Source organism: Euprymna scolopes, chromosome 12 (genome assembly GCF_053919585.1).
Source record: "Euprymna scolopes isolate OS-2025 chromosome 12, ASM5391958v1, whole genome shotgun sequence".
NCBI classification, from domain to species: Eukaryota; Metazoa; Mollusca; class Cephalopoda; order Sepiida; family Sepiolidae; genus Euprymna; species Euprymna scolopes.
In genome coordinates, this window is record NC_136493.1 from 27,887,379 (window position 1) to 27,908,307 (window position 20,929).

General features: G+C 35.4%; 1 protein-coding gene across 2 annotated transcripts in view; it reads right to left on the reverse strand.

The window, feature by feature from the left end:
- The window catches only part of LOC145291221 (protein C-mannosyl-transferase DPY19L3-like), a 144,587-nt gene that overhangs the window by 110,031 nt on the left and 13,627 nt on the right, over window positions 1-20,929 (reverse strand). Inside the window, exon 1 of one of the 2 annotated variants that reach the window (XM_080136813.1) lies at window positions 9,206-9,719. The exons of the other annotated variant lie outside the window; for it this stretch is intronic. Coding sequence (XP_079992939.1) covers window positions 9,206-9,427 — 222 coding nt within the window. The 5' untranslated portion in view covers window positions 9,428-9,719. Of the gene's footprint in view, window positions 1-9,205; window positions 9,720-20,929 lie in introns of those variants that run through there. 2 annotated transcript variants of the gene reach the window in all.

The following is a 20,929-nucleotide window of genomic DNA, read 5'->3' on the forward strand; positions in this document are numbered from 1 at the left end:
CAGATGAAATCAATCCGCCTTGCAAGTCGATTCGTTAGTGTGTAGCCAAATTGGCAAAACAAAGACACTTCTCGATGAAAGAAGATATATCTGTATGTATAACTGCTACAAGGTGACCGTTAAAGGCATTTAAACGACCATAACAAAGTGGTTTAGCTAGGAACAAAGTGAAGTATCTGTTCTGATGGTACAAATAGTCTATTCTGTCCTCTGTTGGTAAAAAAGAAGTCATTGTAGGAGACAATTTTTATTTTTGTTCCAATCCAGAGTGACACATTTTGAGAAGCTGGATTTTCCTCATATTAAAAACTGATCTTGTGCCTAACTTTGCTCTCTGTTTTAATTTTCTTATCACTTTCTTTTCACTGGGGATGGGGCATTCTACCGGATGCCAAACATTCTCCCATTAGTTTAGTAACTCCAACCGAGAGATATTTTTAATATTCTAACCATTCCTTTAAGTGCTATTGTTTGTATTTCTCTTGCACTTGGTTCACCGGGTATATTCGCCAGATAGTTTTTGAAATTCTTTTTCATTAGCCTGGTTGCTCCTATAATGACTTGTATGATTGATATCTTCTTAAGATTCCAGTTTTTTTTTCATGTCGTACATAAGTCCTTGGTATTTTCTTATTTTCTCCATCTTTGCTCTGTTAAGTCCAGCATCATTAGGGATGCTTACTTCAACTAGGGTTGCTACTTTCTCCCTCTTGTCCCATATCACTATGTCAGGCTTAATAGTCCCATCCTTGTGTGAAAGCGTGTAATTAGAAACAAAGTGTATTTAATCTCCCTCCCACCATGGGAAAATATGGCATAAGGCCAAAAGAAGAGACTAGGCCAGGTAGTGCACTCTAGTTCTTAAAAAAATTGCCTGATCAGCCCCATCAGCATAATGGTACCTCAGGAAGTTAGCTATAAACTAACTCCTTACTATAATGAGATGGCAAGACAGGAGAGTGTACCTCCTAGTGCTGAACAGAATGAATTTTTTTTATGTCAATAGCTCCAGACAAGGCATGAAGCCACTAGCCAATGATAAATGTAGATGGATTGATTCTAACCAAGAAAACAGCAGTTTTACACTCTTTGGCAGAAACATCGCTCATGGAATGAGAGCACTAACAGAAAATACAAAAAAAAAAAAAAAAAAAAAAAAATAGCTAACATTAGACGGTCATTTGAGGAGTCGTGGTAATCGCTCAAAAATTGAAACGTAAAGTACTGATAGAACTTTTGCATGATTGATGACATTTATTGGAAGGGTTTCTACCAGTATTTTTTAAGTTTTGATTTTTGTGCTATTATAGAGACTCTCTATACAACCATCTAATGCCGCCATTTTTTTTCTTGTTCTAACTTAATACTCAACACTATTTTTTGTTGTGGCTCTAGGAAAGGATAATAAAGAAAGATGTGAACAACAGATTTAGGTAGAAAGAATATATTGTACAAGAACGTGAATGCAAAGAAAGGTTGTCAGCATTTCCGATTCGCGTTAGGTCGTGATAATTCCCCATTTTAGTATTAACTCTTGGGGATATAATGAATGAATGGGTAAGTCTCAAAGTAAATAGACGCTTTAAAATAAGTTAAAACACACTAACTAAAATTATCAAGGTCGGTAGAAGAGTAATTTATCTAGCATTTGGTAACATTTATTTTTTATATATTTATTTTTTGACCACGTTTTCGTTTTGTTGTCTTAATTGTAAAATGCCCTAATCAACTTTTTTATGTAATTGGCAGCCATCTTGGAAGCCATGTTTGAAAACTTGATTGATGTTACTTTGCACCTTCCAACCATCATCTGATGGATGTTTACTGTGCATGCAGAAACAGATTGCTTCTATGAACGTGTGTGTGTGTGTGTGTGTGTGTGTGTGTGTGTGTGTGTGTGTGTGTGTAAGGTTTGTGGGAAAAGAACCCCAGCCAAGTGCTCGATTATAAAATAAAAATCGATATAAAAGCATAATAATTACTTATATAAATGCGTTACAGAAGACCAGAAAAACATAGGCACCGTTGGTTTCAAATCCAACACCAAGGAACCAGTCTTTGGTTCACTTATGTTTGACTCTCTTTAGCCTGTTTATGTTTCTGTAAACCAGGAAATGCTGCGTAGGATTCTGCATTGTTTATAATATTCGATGTTATTTTATTTATGTTTTTATTTTTTATTTCTTTAACCCCCTGTTTTATTTTTTCTATGCAGCATGTGGGACACCATTTCCGGTGAGACAATTATAAACAGAGGCTGAAGAGAGCATAAGTGACAAGAAACTGGTTATTTTTGTGTTGGATTTAAAACCAACGATATCCGTGTTTTTCTGATCTTCTTTAACACACACACTGTATTTCTCATGGTTAACGGTGGCCGTGTCATTTGTTCCTTGCTAATGGAGTCAAAGATGGCTTCGTTGCCAGGTTCGAATCTTCTGACCGGCAGTAATCATAACATCCTGCACTGATGATTCCCAAAAGGAGGAAATACTAGTGTCTGTATGTATTAAAATAAAAAAAAATAATTATAGTAATAATTATGTCAGCCCCTTTAAGAACCCGGTTGTTATTGTTAAGCAGTCTAAGTTGAAGTTAAAAGTCGATTACATTAGCTTACACACGCAGATCGTGATGTCATAATCATTAGATCACTATCACCGTCTTGACATTATAAAATAAATGTTAAAATTTCTTGCGGTTAACGGTGGACATGTTTTTTGTTCTTTGCTAATGGAGTCAGAGATGGCTTCACTGTCCGGATTTGAATCTCCCGACCAGGTTAAACATGACACCCTGCACTGATGATTCACAAAAGGATGAAACACTAGTGTCTGTAGGTATTAAAAAAAAATTATAGTAATAATATATATATATATATATATATATATATATATATATATATATATATATATATATAAATTGTATTCCTGTCCGTTTCTTTGTTTGTTCATAATTTGATTAATATATACAAAAGGTCCCTTACTTTACTCTCATTTATTTCTATATATAGTGTAATTCTTGCAAACTATATACAATTAAGAGATCATCTCATTTTCATATTACATTAAGAAAAATCGATTTTATTAAATAGCGGTATCTTAGTTAATGTTTCTAGCAAGAGAACTGTTATAAGAGTTCTATTTAAAATTGTTATTTAATAAATATTAAACAATAATTATATTGATAATATATTTAATTAAGTTTATTTGGAATTATTGTTCCAACATCGGTTTTTAAAAAATATTTTTTGGAGTTATTTGCCCTTCGGAACATAAACAAAAAAACTATCACCAAATAAAATTTGGTAATCTCAATAAATTTCTAGCTTGAAAAAATAATTCTGAGTGGATAGAAAAATGTTTAGCTTTTATTGTTTTTTTTAAATATGCAAACAAACAAAAAAATAACACTTACGAAAAACTGAAAAGATTTCATTTGTTTGTTTTTATTATTCTTTAAACGCCTACGATGTGACCAAGCGTCGTTTAGCACCTAAAAAAAAATAAAGATCTACTGCCTCCCTCTAAATACCACAATTTACACTTTTTTTTCTTTTTCCACGGGAATCTCATCAATTACAAACTTAACTTTCTAATTAAAAAAAAGGTAAATTTTTATGACGTGACCCAGCATCGTTTAACCCCTAAAAAAAAAAAAAATGAAGACCTACTTTTTTTTGGCTAATACGTTTAAACAGCCTTTATAAATAATATGAAAGAAATTTTGAAAAAAAAAAAAAGAAAATTAACATTTTAGAGTGGGGGTCACTTTTTCATATATATTTAACGTAAAATGAGCACCCTCTTTTTGGCCACCAAGCGTTCAAGAGACATGTCACCTGCAGCATTTTTTCAAGTTTGGCGAACGGGGGAGGGGGGGGGGAATGGCAAAACATGCCAAATACAATTTGTTTTTTGTTTTTTTTGTGGGGGGGAGGAGGAATTACATTTAAAACATAAAATAAGAATAAATTTAATTAATTTTTATGAGACCACTCTGTACTTTCACCTAACAATTTCATAAACAAAACGAAATATGACAAATTACATTGGGGGGGGGGAAGGATTACATTAGAAACATAATATGACGATAAATTTAATTTAATTGTTTTTGGAATTAATTTTTGGTAGATCTTCATTTTTTTTAGGTGTTCTGCCTACTTGGTTAATTTTTTTTTTTTTTTTTTTTTTTTTTTTTTTTTTTTGCAATCGCACGGGCATTCACTACCCATTTTATTGAAACAAAAGTTGTAATGATTTATTTTTAATTAATCATTTTTTTTGGGGGGGGGGGCTTTCCAGTGCTCAATATCCGGAGAATAGTTTCTTCTCTTTGTATCCTTTCTGTCGAAATATCTGGAGAGAGTTTAGTATAGCAGGTGTGTTCCAAACGGAACTTCATGTTAACCCAGGCAACGCCGGGTACCCATGCTAGTATATATATATATATATATATATATATATATGTGTGTGTGTGTGTGTGTGTGTGTGTGTGTGTGTGCACACACACTGTTCATGCACACATCACCCAATCGATAATGGAAATGAAAATGGTCATCGTTCCCCTTTAATTGACGTAATGAAGACTCAATTAGACATAAACATTAAAAAAAATAATAAAGTAAAACAATTTTAGATGAAAAAAATGTTTTTTCTTTTTGTAGAAAACTTTGTAAATAAGAATAGGAGTCATGTGTCAGAGTAGTAAGAGATGACATGAAAATTGATCCGTAAAAAAAAAAAAAAAAAAAAAAAAAAAAAAAAAATCGCAGCTGTCTAAAAAGCTAATCAATTGTTAAATATATACAGCTGCTACCATTACTGCATAAGAGAAAAGGTTGAGAAAATGAGGGAGATAGAAGAAGAGAAACAGAAAGAGATAGAGAGGAAGGGATAGAGAAATATAAGAGAAGAGAAGGAGAAGGGGTGATAGGAGAAAAAAAAGAAAGTGGGGTAAAGAGAAAATGAAGGAGATATGGGCAGAGAAAAAGAGCAGGAAGGTGACAGGGATAGAGAGAGGGAGCAGGAAGGTGACATGGATAGAGAGAGGGAGCGGGAAGGAGAGAGGGAGCGGGAAGGAGACAGGGATAGAGAGAGGGAGCGGGAAGGAGACAGGGATAGAGAGAGGGAGCGGGAAGGAGACAGGGATAGAGAGAGGGAGCGGGAAGGAGACAGGGATAGAGAGAGGGAGCGGGAAGGAGACAGGGATAGAGAGAGGGAGCCGAAGGAGACAGGAAGAGACGCAAGGAGCTAGGGAAAGAGAGAGAGAGGGATGATGTGACACAAGAGTCAGAAAATGGGATTGAAGTGGCTTTGCCTTAGAGGAAGACCACTCTAATTTGTAAAAAATGTCTTGGCTGCACCATCGACTTTTCCCAGTTGGGGCGCTTTAGACGATTAGCAATAAACTAAACCCTTCTCAAACAGGATAGCCCTCCTAGAACTGCACAAGACAAGTAATATACCGCAATCAACAGAAATGGCCTACACTTTTTTTTCCTATATTAATCCAAGTTTATAAAACTACTAAGCTAATTAGTCATTACTGATACAGTAATAAAACTAAGCTAATTAGGGAATGCATAAAGTTTAGGAATGTTATGATAGGTCAAATACAGAACTCTGAAAATATGACAGTGATCCATGTTCATTCATACAATTCTGAGGCAGCACGTTCAGGACTGCAGAACACAATGCGAAAAGAGATCGCCAATACATCTCTGAGCTAACACCAGTTTGATTATGCTGCAAATCTAATGTGAATGTATATCGTCGCAGGTTTGGTCTGTTAAGCCGCAGCACAGGGCGGTATATTTAAGCATTGCATTGGGGCAAGAACCATGAAATAATCTGTAAGCAACAGATGCAACTGTCACATTCTGACAAGTAAACAGCAGATCTAATACTCCAGAGGGAACAGAGTTGCAGCAAGGAATATGTTGTATATGTGTGGTGGTACGAACTGTAGAGAATCAGAGAACACTCTGCCAACTCTGATGAACACTGGGGACCCATATTTCAAGTGAGGACGAATCATTGCCTTGTAAAGCCTAGTAAGCAAATGTTGGCTTTGGTGCGGATGGTAATCATGTTGATTTGATCTGATCTTGTGTAACACCATAAATATTAGAAGAGGATAAACAGTAGCTTCATGACGTCATCCATCTATCTTTGTGACGTCATCTTGTGTACATTATGACAAGATACAAATAAGCAGTTTTTGTAGTATACTATAACATCTATGACTTATTGGGTATTTGCTATATATAGATTACTAGCCTGGGTGTCCGGCATTGCCCGGGTGTTTGTAGGTGTGTGTTGAGCAAGCAAAAAAAAAGTTGTAGTAGGCAGGCAGGGTTGAACCCGTGACGCAAAGACAGAAAAGAAAGTGGAGGTGTAAGGGTGTTGGTTGAGCAAAAAAAATAAATAAATAAATAAATAAAAAAATTAGGAGTGGTAACCAGGCTCGAACCCATAACATGCCAGAGGAAAAGGAGAGGAAAAAAAAAAAAAAAAGAAAAGAAAAATGGTCTTATCGATGTGCCCACTGTAATTGTGACGCCACGGGCGGTTGAAATAACGTCTTTTATGCAACGTCATTGACGCGAGGTTTGAACGACTTGCAAAAATGTCAGGGAAAAATTCGACCCCTTCTTGTAGAAAAGTGCTCAGTTGAGGGTGAAAGAATTAACGTTTTTAGCCAATTTTTCAATATTTGTCATCCAAAGGGTGGAGCTTCAAAAGAAGGGTCGAGCTTGAAAATCCGCCGCCTCTGTCGAAAGTTTTAGAGGGACATACAAACATACATACGTTTAAACAGACAGATGAGTTTTTTTTTTTTTTGTTTTTTAAACAAGGGAATCACCACTATATGATTTATATAATAAATTAAATACTAGCAGGGGAGGGGGGGAGGTTTTGCCCGGGTGTAAAATACGCTTAAATATGATATTTTAATTCGTCCATATTTTGTATATATTATTATAGTCGTGCTTTCAAAAGTAAAATAAATAGTATTTAGGTGCCATCAGCTAGAATCGAAATGGAAACTGTAGCAGTTAAAGCTGATGACGTTACCACTGTATCAAAGTAACACGCATATAAATCGATTAAAAATTAAAAATAAACTGACATGAATGTACAAAATGTTTAACTTTTTTTTTTTTAATTTTGACCAATTTTTGACCCTTTAAAAACAATTTTAACCAGCTAAAGACTCATAAAAGAACGGCCCATAAGAAATCTAATCATTTGAGGCCCCTAGCACTGCTCTGCAACTTTTAGTTTCGGAGGAGATAGAGTTTGAAAATATGGAGACACGTATATAGCCGATTTTGTTTCTCTGCTTCAAATTGTCATCAAAAAAGAAAAAAAAATAAATTGAAAGAAAAAAAATTAAATTAAAAATATAAGTTTAAGAAACCAATTCAATGCGGATTAAAAAAAAAACAACATTTATTTGTTTATAAATCAATCTTTTTGGCGTCATAGTGCCCTCATCATAATAGAAACAGTTTGTGTTATATATTTACTTTTTTTTTCTTCCTTTGTGGCATGGTGTCACTAAGAAATATAAGATACGTGTAGTCTTCTTCAACGGTGATGTTTTAAATGTCCAAGTTAGGAGATCTGCATGAAGCGAATTATGAAGATTTCTTTTTCTCCGTGATTATTAGGGCTATGACAAGAGAATATTATTTTCATTATTTTGACTCGAGTACATATCCGTTCATATCTTATATGTTTTTAGATAGAGCGATGTAATTCTCGATTGTCTAACTGTGTCGGATATATACTCTAGAGTCAAAACAATAAGAATATTCTCTTGTCATAACCCTAATGATTATATATATATATATATATATATATATATATATATATATATATATATATATATATATATATATATATAAAGGGGATTAGAACAACAGTCTAAAGAGCAGAGTTTATTTTAATGTATTAGTAAATTCATTAATACAATTAGAAGAAAACAGTGTTCGTTGTAATGTAGATATATAATAAGCTCGCTAGGCATATATATCCTAGAGCTATTTTATTATTGACTAAGATGATTGATAATTTATAATTAAAATTAAAAATCGGTTTCACAAGGAAGTTTTATTTTTGGTGTCTTTAAACCCCCACCCACTATTTTTGCTGATGAGGAGACTTTGTTTTATAAAATCAAATGATAAAATTATTGTCCAAGACTTATTGTCTGTCTCAATAAAAACATCGTTTCCGAAACGATCGTACAATTTAATGATTTTGTTTGTTCTTCCTTGTGAAACCTATTTTTAATTTTAATTATAAATTAATTATCAATCATCTTACTCACTCTCTCTCTATATATATATTTATATATTTATTTATTACCTACAGACATTAGGGTTTCATGCTTACGCAATCAACAGTGTAGGAAATGATAATTACTCCCGGTCGCAAGATTAAAACCCAGTTACAAAATCGTCTTTGACTTGGAAGATATCTTGGTGTGTGTGGATTTTCTATTAACCTCACTTCTTATACTTATGTTCTGCTTTTTTTTTCTTTTTCTTTTTTTTTTTACATAGGCGTCACCACTTATCAAGGCCGATATGCCACTCAAGGATAAGGGTTAAAGAGTGTAGAGTAGTCAAAAGGACAATATAGTAATCGATAGTAATGGAAGTTCGGTAAATTTGTTAACTTAAGTGGAACGGCTCATCAGAAACTTGTTCACGTTGGACTTGAAGACAACCATATTATAGACAGCTGGAAAGCAGGAAAACGGAAGACAATTCCACAGGCGTGCAGTTCTAAGAAAGAAGCTTTGATCCTGGAATCTATGTTTAGGTTTAGGCACAGATAAAGAGTGGGGAAAATTATTGATAATGTTTTCAGCTAGTCGAGTGTTTCTGATCAACTATTTCGTCTTTTTTGTTATAGTTTTTCCTATTTATTTTTTTAATCACTTTCTAACACTTTGGGGGGGGGGCGAGTCCATAGTTTCACAAGGGCATCTAAGACAGTTAACTAGAAACTCTTTCCCAAAGTGAGAAGGTAAGGCCTCCTAGAGCTGAATAGAATAAACATCACCGCCCAAGAGAAAAAAGGCCACCACCACCCTCACAATGATTCAGTCTCTGTTGAACTGATCGTCGAAGACGGATGCTTGACTGGTACAATAGGCACAAGAAAGTAAACGGCTGAAAGACACTCACCTGTATATTGGTAAACCACAGTAAATTCTCATGCAGCTGCGCCATGAAATATGCATGCTTGTATCCGCAGTAAACAGATAATGCACAACCAATAAATATAGTGATCCAAATCCAAGGAAGAGACTCTTTTTCAACAGTTTTCAATGGATCAGAATCCCATTTATTATGAAGCCAACTCTCGTTGACGTTTTTCTTTTTACGACGTTGTCTTAACTCTGGCATGTTTAGAAAAAAAAAAAAAACTTGCTATTAAATCCAATAGTGAAAAATTGAGCAAAGATCTTTTAGATAAAACTAAAAGAAAAAAGTTATATATATTTTTTTTCTAAATTTGAGTGAGGAGGTTCAAAATTGATCACTGGTTTTTGAGCCAAGCAATTCAAAAGTGCTTGATAATGTTTTATTCTTGTAAGTTTATTCTAATTTTGTAATGATCAAATGTTTCATATTAGTAAAAAAAAAAAGTTGCTGTACATTTTTTCTTAAAAAAAAAAAAAAAAAAAAAAAAAAAAAAAACTTGCCTTTTTTAAAATTAAAATAAATGAATAAAAAAAAAGTTTCTCTACAGAGACGCAGTAAAACAGATTTCTAGTTTATTTCAAGTTCTTATTTGTCGCTAAAAAAATCTTCAGTGTGGAGGTTCAAAATTGATCGATAATGTTTGAGGGGCAGATTCTAATGTGCTTACAGACTTACTCTTGTAATTTTATCTGATTTGCAAGGATCAAATGCTTGACATTATAAAAATGGGTTGCTGAAAATTCTTTGTTAAAAAAAAAGGTTCTTTTTTAATTAAATTAACAAATAAACTTTCTTTACAAAAAGATAAGAAAACGAGTTGCTAGTTTATTTTTAAGTTCTTATGTATTTTTTATCACTATTAAATTTGAGTGAAGAGGTTCGACATTGATCTCTGGTTTTTGAGCTGAGCGGTTCAAAAGTGCTCGATAATATTGTATTCTTCTAAGTATATCTGATTTGTAAGGATCAAATGTTTCATATTAAAAATGATTTACTCTAAATTCTTTGAATAAAAAAGAAAAAACAAAAACTTGCTTTTCTTAAATAAATTAAACTTTCTCTACAGAGAGATAGAAAAACGTGTTTTTAGTTTATTTTAAGTTCTTATTGCTACTAAATTTGAGTGAGGAAGTTCAAAGTTGATCTCTGGTTGTTGAGCCGAGTAGTTCAAAAATGCTTGACGATGTTTTATTCTTGTAAGTTTATTCGCTGTGTAAAAATCAAATATTTGATATTGAAAAATAGTTTGTTGTAATATTTTTGTGTAAAAAAAAAAAAAAAAAAATCTTGCTTTTGTTTAAAAAAGGAACTTGTTTTATTTTTTAATTAAAAATAAGTGAAATAAATAATAAAAAAAATCTTTCTCTGCAGAGATAGAAAAACGGGTTACTAGTTTATTTGAGGTTCATCTTTGTCAAGTCAAAATTTAGATAAAACTCGCAAATAGTGACATTATATTTAGGAGTCCTTGTTTATATTCTTTTATTATCTTCTAAAGGAAATAAATATATATATATATATATATATATATATATATATATATATATATATATATATATATACTATTAATTTGTATATTCACATAAAATATTATAAAGGAGATATATTTTAGATGTCGATTTTCATATTTCAAGAGTGCTCAATACGTGAGTAGAGCTAGGCAATAAGTTATGAATGTATATGTGGCAATTGAACTATACAGAATTTTCCGTGTTTCGTAGGGTTGAAATAATATGTGTGTGTGTGTGTTTTTTTTTATCGGTTCAAAAATGATAGCCTTCTTCACATAAAAAAATACTTTCATGGAATAGATAAAAGCATGTTTTAGTTATTAATATAATTTTAGTATTTCGCACATTCCTCTGTCCTTTATCAATAATGCATCATTTTGAACGAATACGACTTTTATAAAAAACAATATTTTCAACTTTCGTGATTTTTGGTTGGTAATTTGTACTATTTGGACCTGTGGCGTAACAGATATAAGTGCTAAGTCATAATACGTTCTAAGTAATAGTCTTCTAGAGGTCGGAGGTTCAATCCTCAGTGCTGGCAACACCAAGAAACCAATTATGAGTTACTTAAGACATCTAATTGGTCATGGCTGACGGAACAAGAGCAAACTACAACTACGGATTAAATAAACGGTTTAGTCCATATTCCTGTACTGATTCCCGAGTTTAACAAGACACGCTTGGAAAAGGTCGGAAACTTAAGACTTCGACTCAGTCAGGGTTGATGGAACGAGAACGAGCTATCCCCACGGATTATATAAAGGTTTTTGTTTAAAGTTCCATGCAAATTTAAAAGTTTGAGACAAAGAATCCTGAGTTCGGCAAGATGCACCTGGAGAAGGTCGGAGGCTACATCGACCGAAACGTCGTGAGAATAATATCCAAGAATTAGAATAGTAGTCCGAATAATCCAAGTTTTCAACTTTAAAAAACAATGTTCATTTCAAATGTCGTTCGATGACGTTTCCGTGATTTATACGCACGTCAGCAGCCCGGCAGCCGATGTGCGAAATTGTATATATTTTGTTGTTGTTGTTGTTAATGTCTAGTCTTCAATGTGCCCACGTCTGTCTTGCGCTTCTAAATCGCCAAGCACAAGTGATTTCTTTTTCTTAAATTCGTAAGGAGTTTTATGAGAAATAGAGGTTTCTCAGACTGTGATTAAAAAAAAAATAAACAAAAACTTCATACATAAAGCAAAAGCACCCACGTGTTTGTGAAAGAAACAAAAATAAATAGAAAAAAAAAAAAAAAAAGGTAAAACAGAATTTTTTCTGACGTGGACGTATCAACAATGTTATCTTGATAGAATAAAAATATCATTAAGTACTTAATCGCCAAATGTTCATAGATAAATGATATACAAACTGTGTGCGCGTGCGTGTGTGTGTGTGTGTGTGTGTGTGTGTGTGTGTGTGTGTGCGTGCACGCGCGTTAGTTACATTGGCAGAGGTCTGCTGCTACTACGGCCATCCGATTTGAGCCAATATAACTTTCTTTTTTTCTTTTTTTTTACATGAAGTCACCACTTATCAAGGCCCGGAAGCCACTCGGGGATAAGGCTTATTGCGTGTACAATAATCAATGGGATAGTATCGTAGTAATCGTTAATAATGGAGATTTGATAAAGTGTCTTACTTAAGGGGGCGGTTCATCAGGAATTTGTTTATGTTGGACTTGAAGACATCCAAATTGTAGTCAGGTGGGGAACAGGCAGACGGAAGAGAGTTCCACTGGCGTGCACTTCTGAGAAAGAAGCTTTGTTCATGGAATCTACGTTTTGGTTTTGGCACAGATAAAGAGTGGGGAAAAATTTTGACAGTGGTTTCAGCTAGACGGATGTTTATCGTGAAAGATTGGCGAGGGGGGGGGATCAGGGATTGGAGCTCAGGCGAGCATTTGCCATGGAAGTAACGATAAAACAAAGACAGGCTCGCAACGTCTCTTCTGTGGGAGAGAGGTTGCAGGGAAGAGAAAAGAGAACTGGGCAAAAGTAAAGTATATTGATTCATCGAGAAAGAATTTCGATCCCACCCCGTCATACAGCTGCTACAATTTTCGCCACGTCAAGTACAGTTATGGATATTGTGTAGAAGTGAAAGGGTGCAAGTCCAGAATTAAACCTAATAAAAAATACAAACAAAAAAATCTTAATGATGTAGGTACTCGTCACGGAATGAAGACGTCATATTAAAAAAAAAAAAAAAAAAAAAAAAAAAAAAATCACGTAAACTGATCAAGTATTTTTTTTTAATTAAGAAAATCTAATTTTACTAGTAAGCAAAAAGAGACTGCCTCACGTAGCCATCTTGAAAAGCAAGAGGGCAGATAGCTCTACAATAATGCAAACTTGCCTTGTAATGCTAATGGTTTCACATTTTAATTGCTGAAAATCGTTTTAAAAATAATAAATTTTGATCAATTTACGTGAATTTTGGAATATGAAATTTTCGTTCCATGTGTGTACATCATAAAGATTTTTCTGTATCTTTTTTTTTTTTTTTTTTTTAGTTGAATTCTGGGTAAAAATCGGTGAAAGGTTGAATTCAAGACTCATAACTTTCCAGTCCATTTAGTCGGGTGGTTTGGTTCTTATTCCAGACAGACTATTTTGGAAAAACATTCCGTTTTATCCGGTTTTTTTTTTTTGTTTCTTTCTTTCTTTTATCAGCATCACCCCTTGCTTTTTATTCATTAGTTCAACAACTTATTATATCAAATGTGAGAGTGCGCACGTTGTGAAAAGCTGATAAATTCGATATGTGATTTTCATATCAACCTTTCACAACGTGCGCACTCTCACATTTGATATAATAAGTTGTTGAACTAATAAGTAAAAAGAAAAGGAGTGTGGAGAGATGAGGATGATGAATGGAAAGAGGACGAAAAGGAACCGAGAGAAACGAGGATGAGGAAGAAACCGAGAGAGAGGGGAGAAACGGTAAGATAGGGTATGACGAGAAGGAAATGCGAGAGGGGAAGAGGCATGGGAAATGCGAGAGGGGAGGAGGAAATGCGAGGAGGGAAGAGGAGGAACAAAGGTGAGAAGGGAAGAAATGGAAAAAGAAAAGGGAAGAGGAATGGAGAGAGAGAGAATAAAGACGGAATTTAGAAAGAAAAGGAGGATGAAAAGGGAAAGAGGACAAGGAAAAAAACAAAAAGAAAAGGAAGAAAATCGGAAAGAGGAAGAAAAGAAAAGAAAAGGAGAAAAGAAAAGGAGAAAGGGATGAGAAGTAGGAGGAGGAAGGAGAAAGAAAAGGAAAAGCAGGGGAGAGGAAAAATTGGATGAGAAGGAAAGGGGAGGAGAGGGGAAAGCGGAGGAAGTTAGAATCAGTTCTAAACAACAATCTTCTGGATGCAATCACAAATTTAACACGTCTACCTGGTTATGGTTAACGGGACGAGAACAAGCTACCCCCACTGATTAAATAAACGGTTCCATTCAGAACTCTGTATAGATTCTGAAGTTCAACCGCTTGTGTTATCAGTCACCCCACACTGTAAAAGGAAATTTATAATGCTCATTCGTATATTTGTACGATCTGCTAATTTAATGTTATTTGAATTGTCCAGACTATCTTATCTTGGATGTTATTCTTCAAACGTTTCGGCCGATGTAACATCCAACCATTTTCACGTGCATCTTATCAAATTTTTATGTCGAATTTAGCAAGGACCCGTGGGGCAACGGATAATAGTACAAAGCATAATCAGTTCTAAGCGACAGTTTTCTGGAGGTTGAAAGTTCAATCTACATATGACAAATATATATGAGAATCGCCACTTATCAAGGCCCCAAGGCCATTCAAGGATAAGGGTTAATGACTGTCAGGTGAGGTAGCACCCTGATAATCGGTAATGGTCAAAATGAATAGAATTTGATTATTTATGAGGACAGCTCATCAAGAACTTGTTTACATTGGACTTGAAAATGACCATGTTATAGTCAGCTGGGAAACAGCCTCACGGTATCGTATTCCACAGAGAGGCCGTTCAATGAAAGGAACTCTGTTTATGGAATTTTTATTTAGTTTTAGGTACCGATATTGCGGACAGTGATTGTAGAAAGCAGTGTATTCTAAGAATATATACGATTATACTATGTATAAAATTATATTGGACTATTTTATTCGGCACTAAATAACAAAGATGGTTGATATGGTGTAAAACAACCAAACCAAATCTCATCACCAATGCCTACATTCTTTTTTTCCCCAAAGTCGAAATGAATGGCTCTTTCTTCGAGGAAGACAATTATTTTGATAAGTCCTAAAGATTTTTTATTTTTTAATTTTCACCCCAAACAAGGCACAGTGCCACTTTGATGTAGGGGGCTACTATCTGGGGCATAATTTGCATGGATACTATGTAGGAAGTTGAGCAGCAAGATGTATGGTCACATTACACTTGAACTTCTGCATGTCAGTACAGCTGAGGAAGCAGGAACACGGTAGGGAATTCCAAACTCTAGCAGTTCTGGAAAAAAAATTATTAGGGTAGAAGGCTTTCTGGCATCTGCGGATCTCAATTGTGCAGGGTGGGATTTTGCTGCTTGTTGGGGTATTTACGTTGAGGGGGGTATAAGAGCTTGTAGTTCGTTGGAGCATTTACATTAAAATACTTGTAAAACAGGCAGAGGGATGCAACATTTTGTCGATAGGACAGAAGCTGAAGCCTAGCTGACAGTTTGGGACTTATTAGGTTGGCGACTCTCTTTTGAACCCTGTCTAGGAGTGAGAGACAAGTAACAGTTGCACCAGTCCAAATGTGACAACAATACTCCATACATGGGTGAATGGTGGCCTTGTATAGATACAGGATACTTTCAGGCGTAAGTAACTTTCTAGCACGGTACAGAGAGCCCACCTTCTTCACAGCAGCCACTGCGACTGATTGTCATTTCAAACATAAAATGGAAGGTTTATATATTTTTTTTTTTTTTTACAGAAATCGCTTTAGAGAAGGCATAAAGCCACTCGATGTAAAAAGCTAAAAAACTATTTCTTGGTCAAAAAATAACCAATAATAAGTGTGAGATGGGTAGATTCCAATCCAGATAACAGCAATTCTTTCCCCTCTGTCAGAAACATCGCTCCTGAAATATGAAGACTAAAGGACAAAATAAGAATAATGAGAGTTACAAGATATCGAATTGAAAAAATAGTTGGATCATTCTATCGCTCCAGAAATTAGACTCCTGATGCAACCCACTACCTATATAAGAGTCAAATATGATCTAAGGTGGAGTTACGTTTAAACCAGGACCAAACTCAAAGAAAACCAACCTGCCTCCTCCCTTGAGGCTTGCATTTACTAATATCCACGGGCTTAGAACTAACTTAGATGATGTTGAGTCATTTCTCCTTGTAAACACCCCGGATATCTTAGCATTAAGTGAAACTAACCTTCACTCCTCCATTCCCTCTAACCACTTTAACATGCCTGGTTATCTCCTACTCTACCGTAAGGACTCGGACAGACATATGCATGGGCTTGGAGTCTATATTCGTAACACCCTCCCTCTGACTAGAGAAATAAAACTAGAATCAGAGGACCAGGCCTTTATGCGCTTCAGACTAAATATGCAACACAATATTAGCTACTTGTATTTTCTCTACCGCTCTCCCTCAAACCAAGACTGTACCCTAATAAACAAAGTCTCAGACAGCATAGATATAGCACTCTCCCTCGATACTAGCGCACAAATACATGTATTTGGTGACTTCAATGTCCAGCACAGTAACTGGCTAGGATTCTCTAATCACACAGACATAGCTGGTAGCACAACACATAGCTTCTCTATATCCCATTCCCTATCTCAGTTGGTTACATTTCCGACACGTTTCCAAGACCAGCAAGATCAACATGCCTCACTTCTAGATCTCTTTCTGGCAACGGTTCCCAATGACTGTACAACAAATGCCCACAGCCCACTCGGGAATGCTGATCACGCTGTGATAATGGTAGAAATCAGCCTAAATTCTCGCCCTAAAACTGAAGACCCACTACTCAAAACAACGAGGTATTACAAAAAGGCTGATTGGGAAGCCATCAGGGAGCTCATCAGAGATGCCCCATGGCAAAATATCTTTACTCTTCCAGTGGAACAGTGTGCAAATGAGAACACTGAATGGTTCAAAACTGCAATTGAAGCACATGTTCTCGCATGGAAATTCTATAGCAAGCCCCACTCTCCCCAATGGTTTACTTCTGCTTGTGCAGCTGCCATTTGTCAAAGGCAGCATGCGTTCCGCAGATTCAACTGACATAAGTCCAGCTCAAATAAACAGAAGTTTATAGAAGCTAGAAATAATTGTAAGAGAGTGATAGAGACAGCTAAGACAGATTACTCTGAAACCACCAGAAAACGCATCGAAGCAAAGAGATTAGGAACCCGGGATTTTTGGAAAATCTACAACAGCGTAGTAAATAATGGACAGTCAACTATTCCCCCACTATCAAACAATCATGAGGTTGCTTGCACGGCAACTGACAAGGCTAATCTGCTTGCCAGTCAGTTTGCCTCAAACTCCACACTGAACTCAGTCCACCACTCACTCCCTGATTTTCCTCTTCGAACAGACGCCACACTAGACGATTTGAAAATCACCCCTTCTCAGGTACATGCTATTATAAAAAACCTAGACACCTCAAAAGCATGTGGACCAGATCTCATCCCGGCTGTGCTATTAAAAAAATGCTCTGCCGAGGTTGCTCCAGTTCTCTCCAAACTTTACAATAAATGCCTTAATGAATCTTGCTTTCCCGACTGCTGGAAAACCGCCTCTGTGGTACCAGTCTTCAAGAATTCTGGTGAAAGAACTGACCCACTAAATTATCGCCCCATTAGCTTCCTCCCGCTTTTCGCCAAAATATTTGAGTCCTTAGTTAATCAAGCCCTAGTCCAGCACCTAACAGCTGCTAAACTCCTGACTGACAAACAATATGGATTCAGGCAAGCCCTTCAACAGCAGATATCTTAACTGTAGTTTCTGAACGTATATACCGTTCATTGGACAAAACAGGGGAGGGTAGAGCGGTGGCCCTTGATATATCTAAGGCTTTTGACAGGGTATGGCACAATGGTCTTCTAAGGAAAATTGGATCATATGGAATCACTGAAAGAATTCATAATGTAATTAAATCCTTCTTAAGTAATAGAAAAATCAAAGTTGTCCTCAACGGTCGTACATCTAAACAATATGACATAAATGCGGGAGTACCTCAGGGGTCTATCCTTGGACCTCTATTATTCCTGATATTCATAAATGACCTCCCTGATAAAATTGTTTCGAAGATGGGTATATTTGCCGATGACACCACTCTCTATAACAGATATGAGAGGAAAACAAATGAACACATATCCAAGGAAATGGCAGAAACACTAGAGGATGACCTCCAATCTGTAGTGGAATGGGGACAAAAATGGTTGGTCACATTCAATGCTGCTAAGACTAAGCTTGTTTCCTTCAATAACTACAAGAAACTTTCTCTACCACCAATAGCAATGGCCAAGAACACATTGCCTGAAAGTACTTCTTTAAAACTTCTCGGCCTAACGTTTACAGGGAATATGAACTGGAATAGATACATTGAGAGCATTGCCAAGGCTGCTGCAAGGAAGGTTGGCTCCCTCTACCGTGCTAGAAAACTACTTACGCCTGAAAGTATCCTATACCTCTATAAGGCCACCATTCGTCCATGTATGGAGTACTGTTGTCACATCTGGGCTGGTGCATCTGCTGCTTGTCTCTCGCTCCCGGACAGAAAGTCGCCAACCTGATAGGTCCTGAACTGTCATCTAGGCTTCAGCCTCTGTCTCATCGACGAGATATTGCATCCCTCTGCCTGTTCTACAAATACTTTAATGGTGAATGCTCTGACAAACTGCAAACACTTGTACCTCCCCGATGTAACTACCCCCGACAAACCCGACAAGCTATTAAGTCTCATCCCTTTACAGTAGAGATCCCTAGGTGCAAGAAAGCCTTTTACTCCAATAGTTTCTTCCCCAGAACTGCGGGTCTTTGGAACTCCCTTCCAGGATTCTGCTTTCCGAACTGCACTGATATGCAGAAGTTCAAGTGTAATGTTAACAAACATCTTTCTACTCATCTCCCTTCATAATGACCCCGCTAATTAAGTCTCTGATAGTAGCACCCTGCTTCAAAGTAGCACTGTGCCTTGTTTGAGGTGAAAATTGAATAAAAAAAAAAAAAAAAGTAATGCTACCACATTTGGAGACATGTTCAGAGCACTCTTCATTGCCTTTGATAGAGTTTTTTTTTTTTTTTACTTGGGGATCATTGTGTATCCAGGTCAATAAGGATAAAGGTTAATGAGTGTTCAGTACATGGTGAGATGACATCAAACCTGAAACGTGAAAGAGGGAAAGAAAGGAAAAAGTTACTGGCAAACACTTTTGCCCATCGATCACAACTGCTTATGATGTCATCATGTTGAAAATAAGGTTTATAAACAGTTTCAGTGATTTACGCATGCGTGACTTGTGAAAAACGCATTGTGAAAACGAACCTACCTTCCAAAAAGTGGTTTAATTAACCAGGACAGAATTAATCTTTTTTTCTAATTTTCACATATTATGTATATGAGGGATTGCTTTTTCAGATGGTACTGGTTTCAACTCGGTCGGATGCAACTGACAAAAGTTTTTAGTAGACATTAGTGATGGGACGATTCCAATATTTTTCCTGATTCCAATACAATTACCGATTCTGTGTTAAATCCCGATTCCAATACAATTATCGATTCCGATTCTTTATAAACCTCTAATTATTTAACTATAAGATTGTTATTCCCCCCAATTTTCGTAAAAAAAAAAAAAAACGTGTTAAATATGCAGATATTTTCCTAAACGTCAAAATACACTTGTGGAGGATGATCTATCGATTTTAGTTTTACTGGTATTTTAAAATCAATAAATATTAACTTACAAAGCAAATTTTAAATACAATAAATATTAGCTTACAAACCCCAAGAAAATAAATCTGTATATTTTTTGAAGTAATGTACAAGATCAGTGTTTGGCAAAAATCAAACTATCGGAAAAGGATACGGTTGATTATGTAACACAACTGAACGGAACAGAGTCACAACATGAAAAACGAAACAATATATTTATTAAAAAAAAATTATTTTATTTTTTAAGACATCTTGTGTTATCACAAAAAAAAAAAAAAAAGTTGGTATTATTGAATAATAAAACAAATATTACATTATGTGATGATACTTTTCATGTTATTCTGAACATGTTTTATTAATTGATAAATATCGTTTTATTATTTTTGTTGTTATTAATGTTGCTGATAAATATAATTTTAAAAAGTTAGGTATTTTCTTGAAAAAAGATTTCTGCCCCAACAAAAAAATATTCAACAAAATCCTTAACATAAATACCCCCGACTAAACCAACAAGCAGCAAAATTCCATGCCTTCAAATGTATCCGTAGATGCCAGAAAGACTTCTAGTCTAATACAATAGAACCCCAGGATACAATATTAAAAATTAGTAGCAAAATACAGTACAGTATATAATACATATGTATATAATCAAATAACATTATAAATAACACACTAAGTGCAATATGAACAGACATCTTGCTGGTCAACTTCTTGTAGATTTGGTACCAAATAGTAACCCTTAATGTTCAAGTGGCACTGTGCCTTGTCCGGAGTGTATAACAGTAAAAAATAAAAAAAAACTTAGCATATAAACTAATTTATCTACTACTAATAAAAATTAAAAAAACAAACAAACAAACTTCTTTTACAACAAAAATGGTTATCATCACCCCATCAATCTATTGCTAAGCTAAGTTAATCAATGTTTATTACCTTAAAGATTTCCCCCACCCCATGTATATTTTAACCTATTAGGTCCTACAGTCCTATAAATAGGTCAATAAGACCTAATGTTAGAGCATGGATTGAGAGAAAGGGAGAGAAAGGTGTGTAAATTATATTGTAGACATGTTGACCGGAAGTCAGAGTCAGCTGATCGGATTGCGTGTGAGTCACGTGATCAGGTTGGCTGAATCGAGGAGATTGCGTTTGGACTTGGAAGGCAATGGATGGCTTAACAGTCGTCTCCTCCCTTCACTGGGGGGAGGGGAAGGGACGCTGACGTGTGTGGAAATGAGGCCAAGAAATGAAACCATACAAGCCAGAG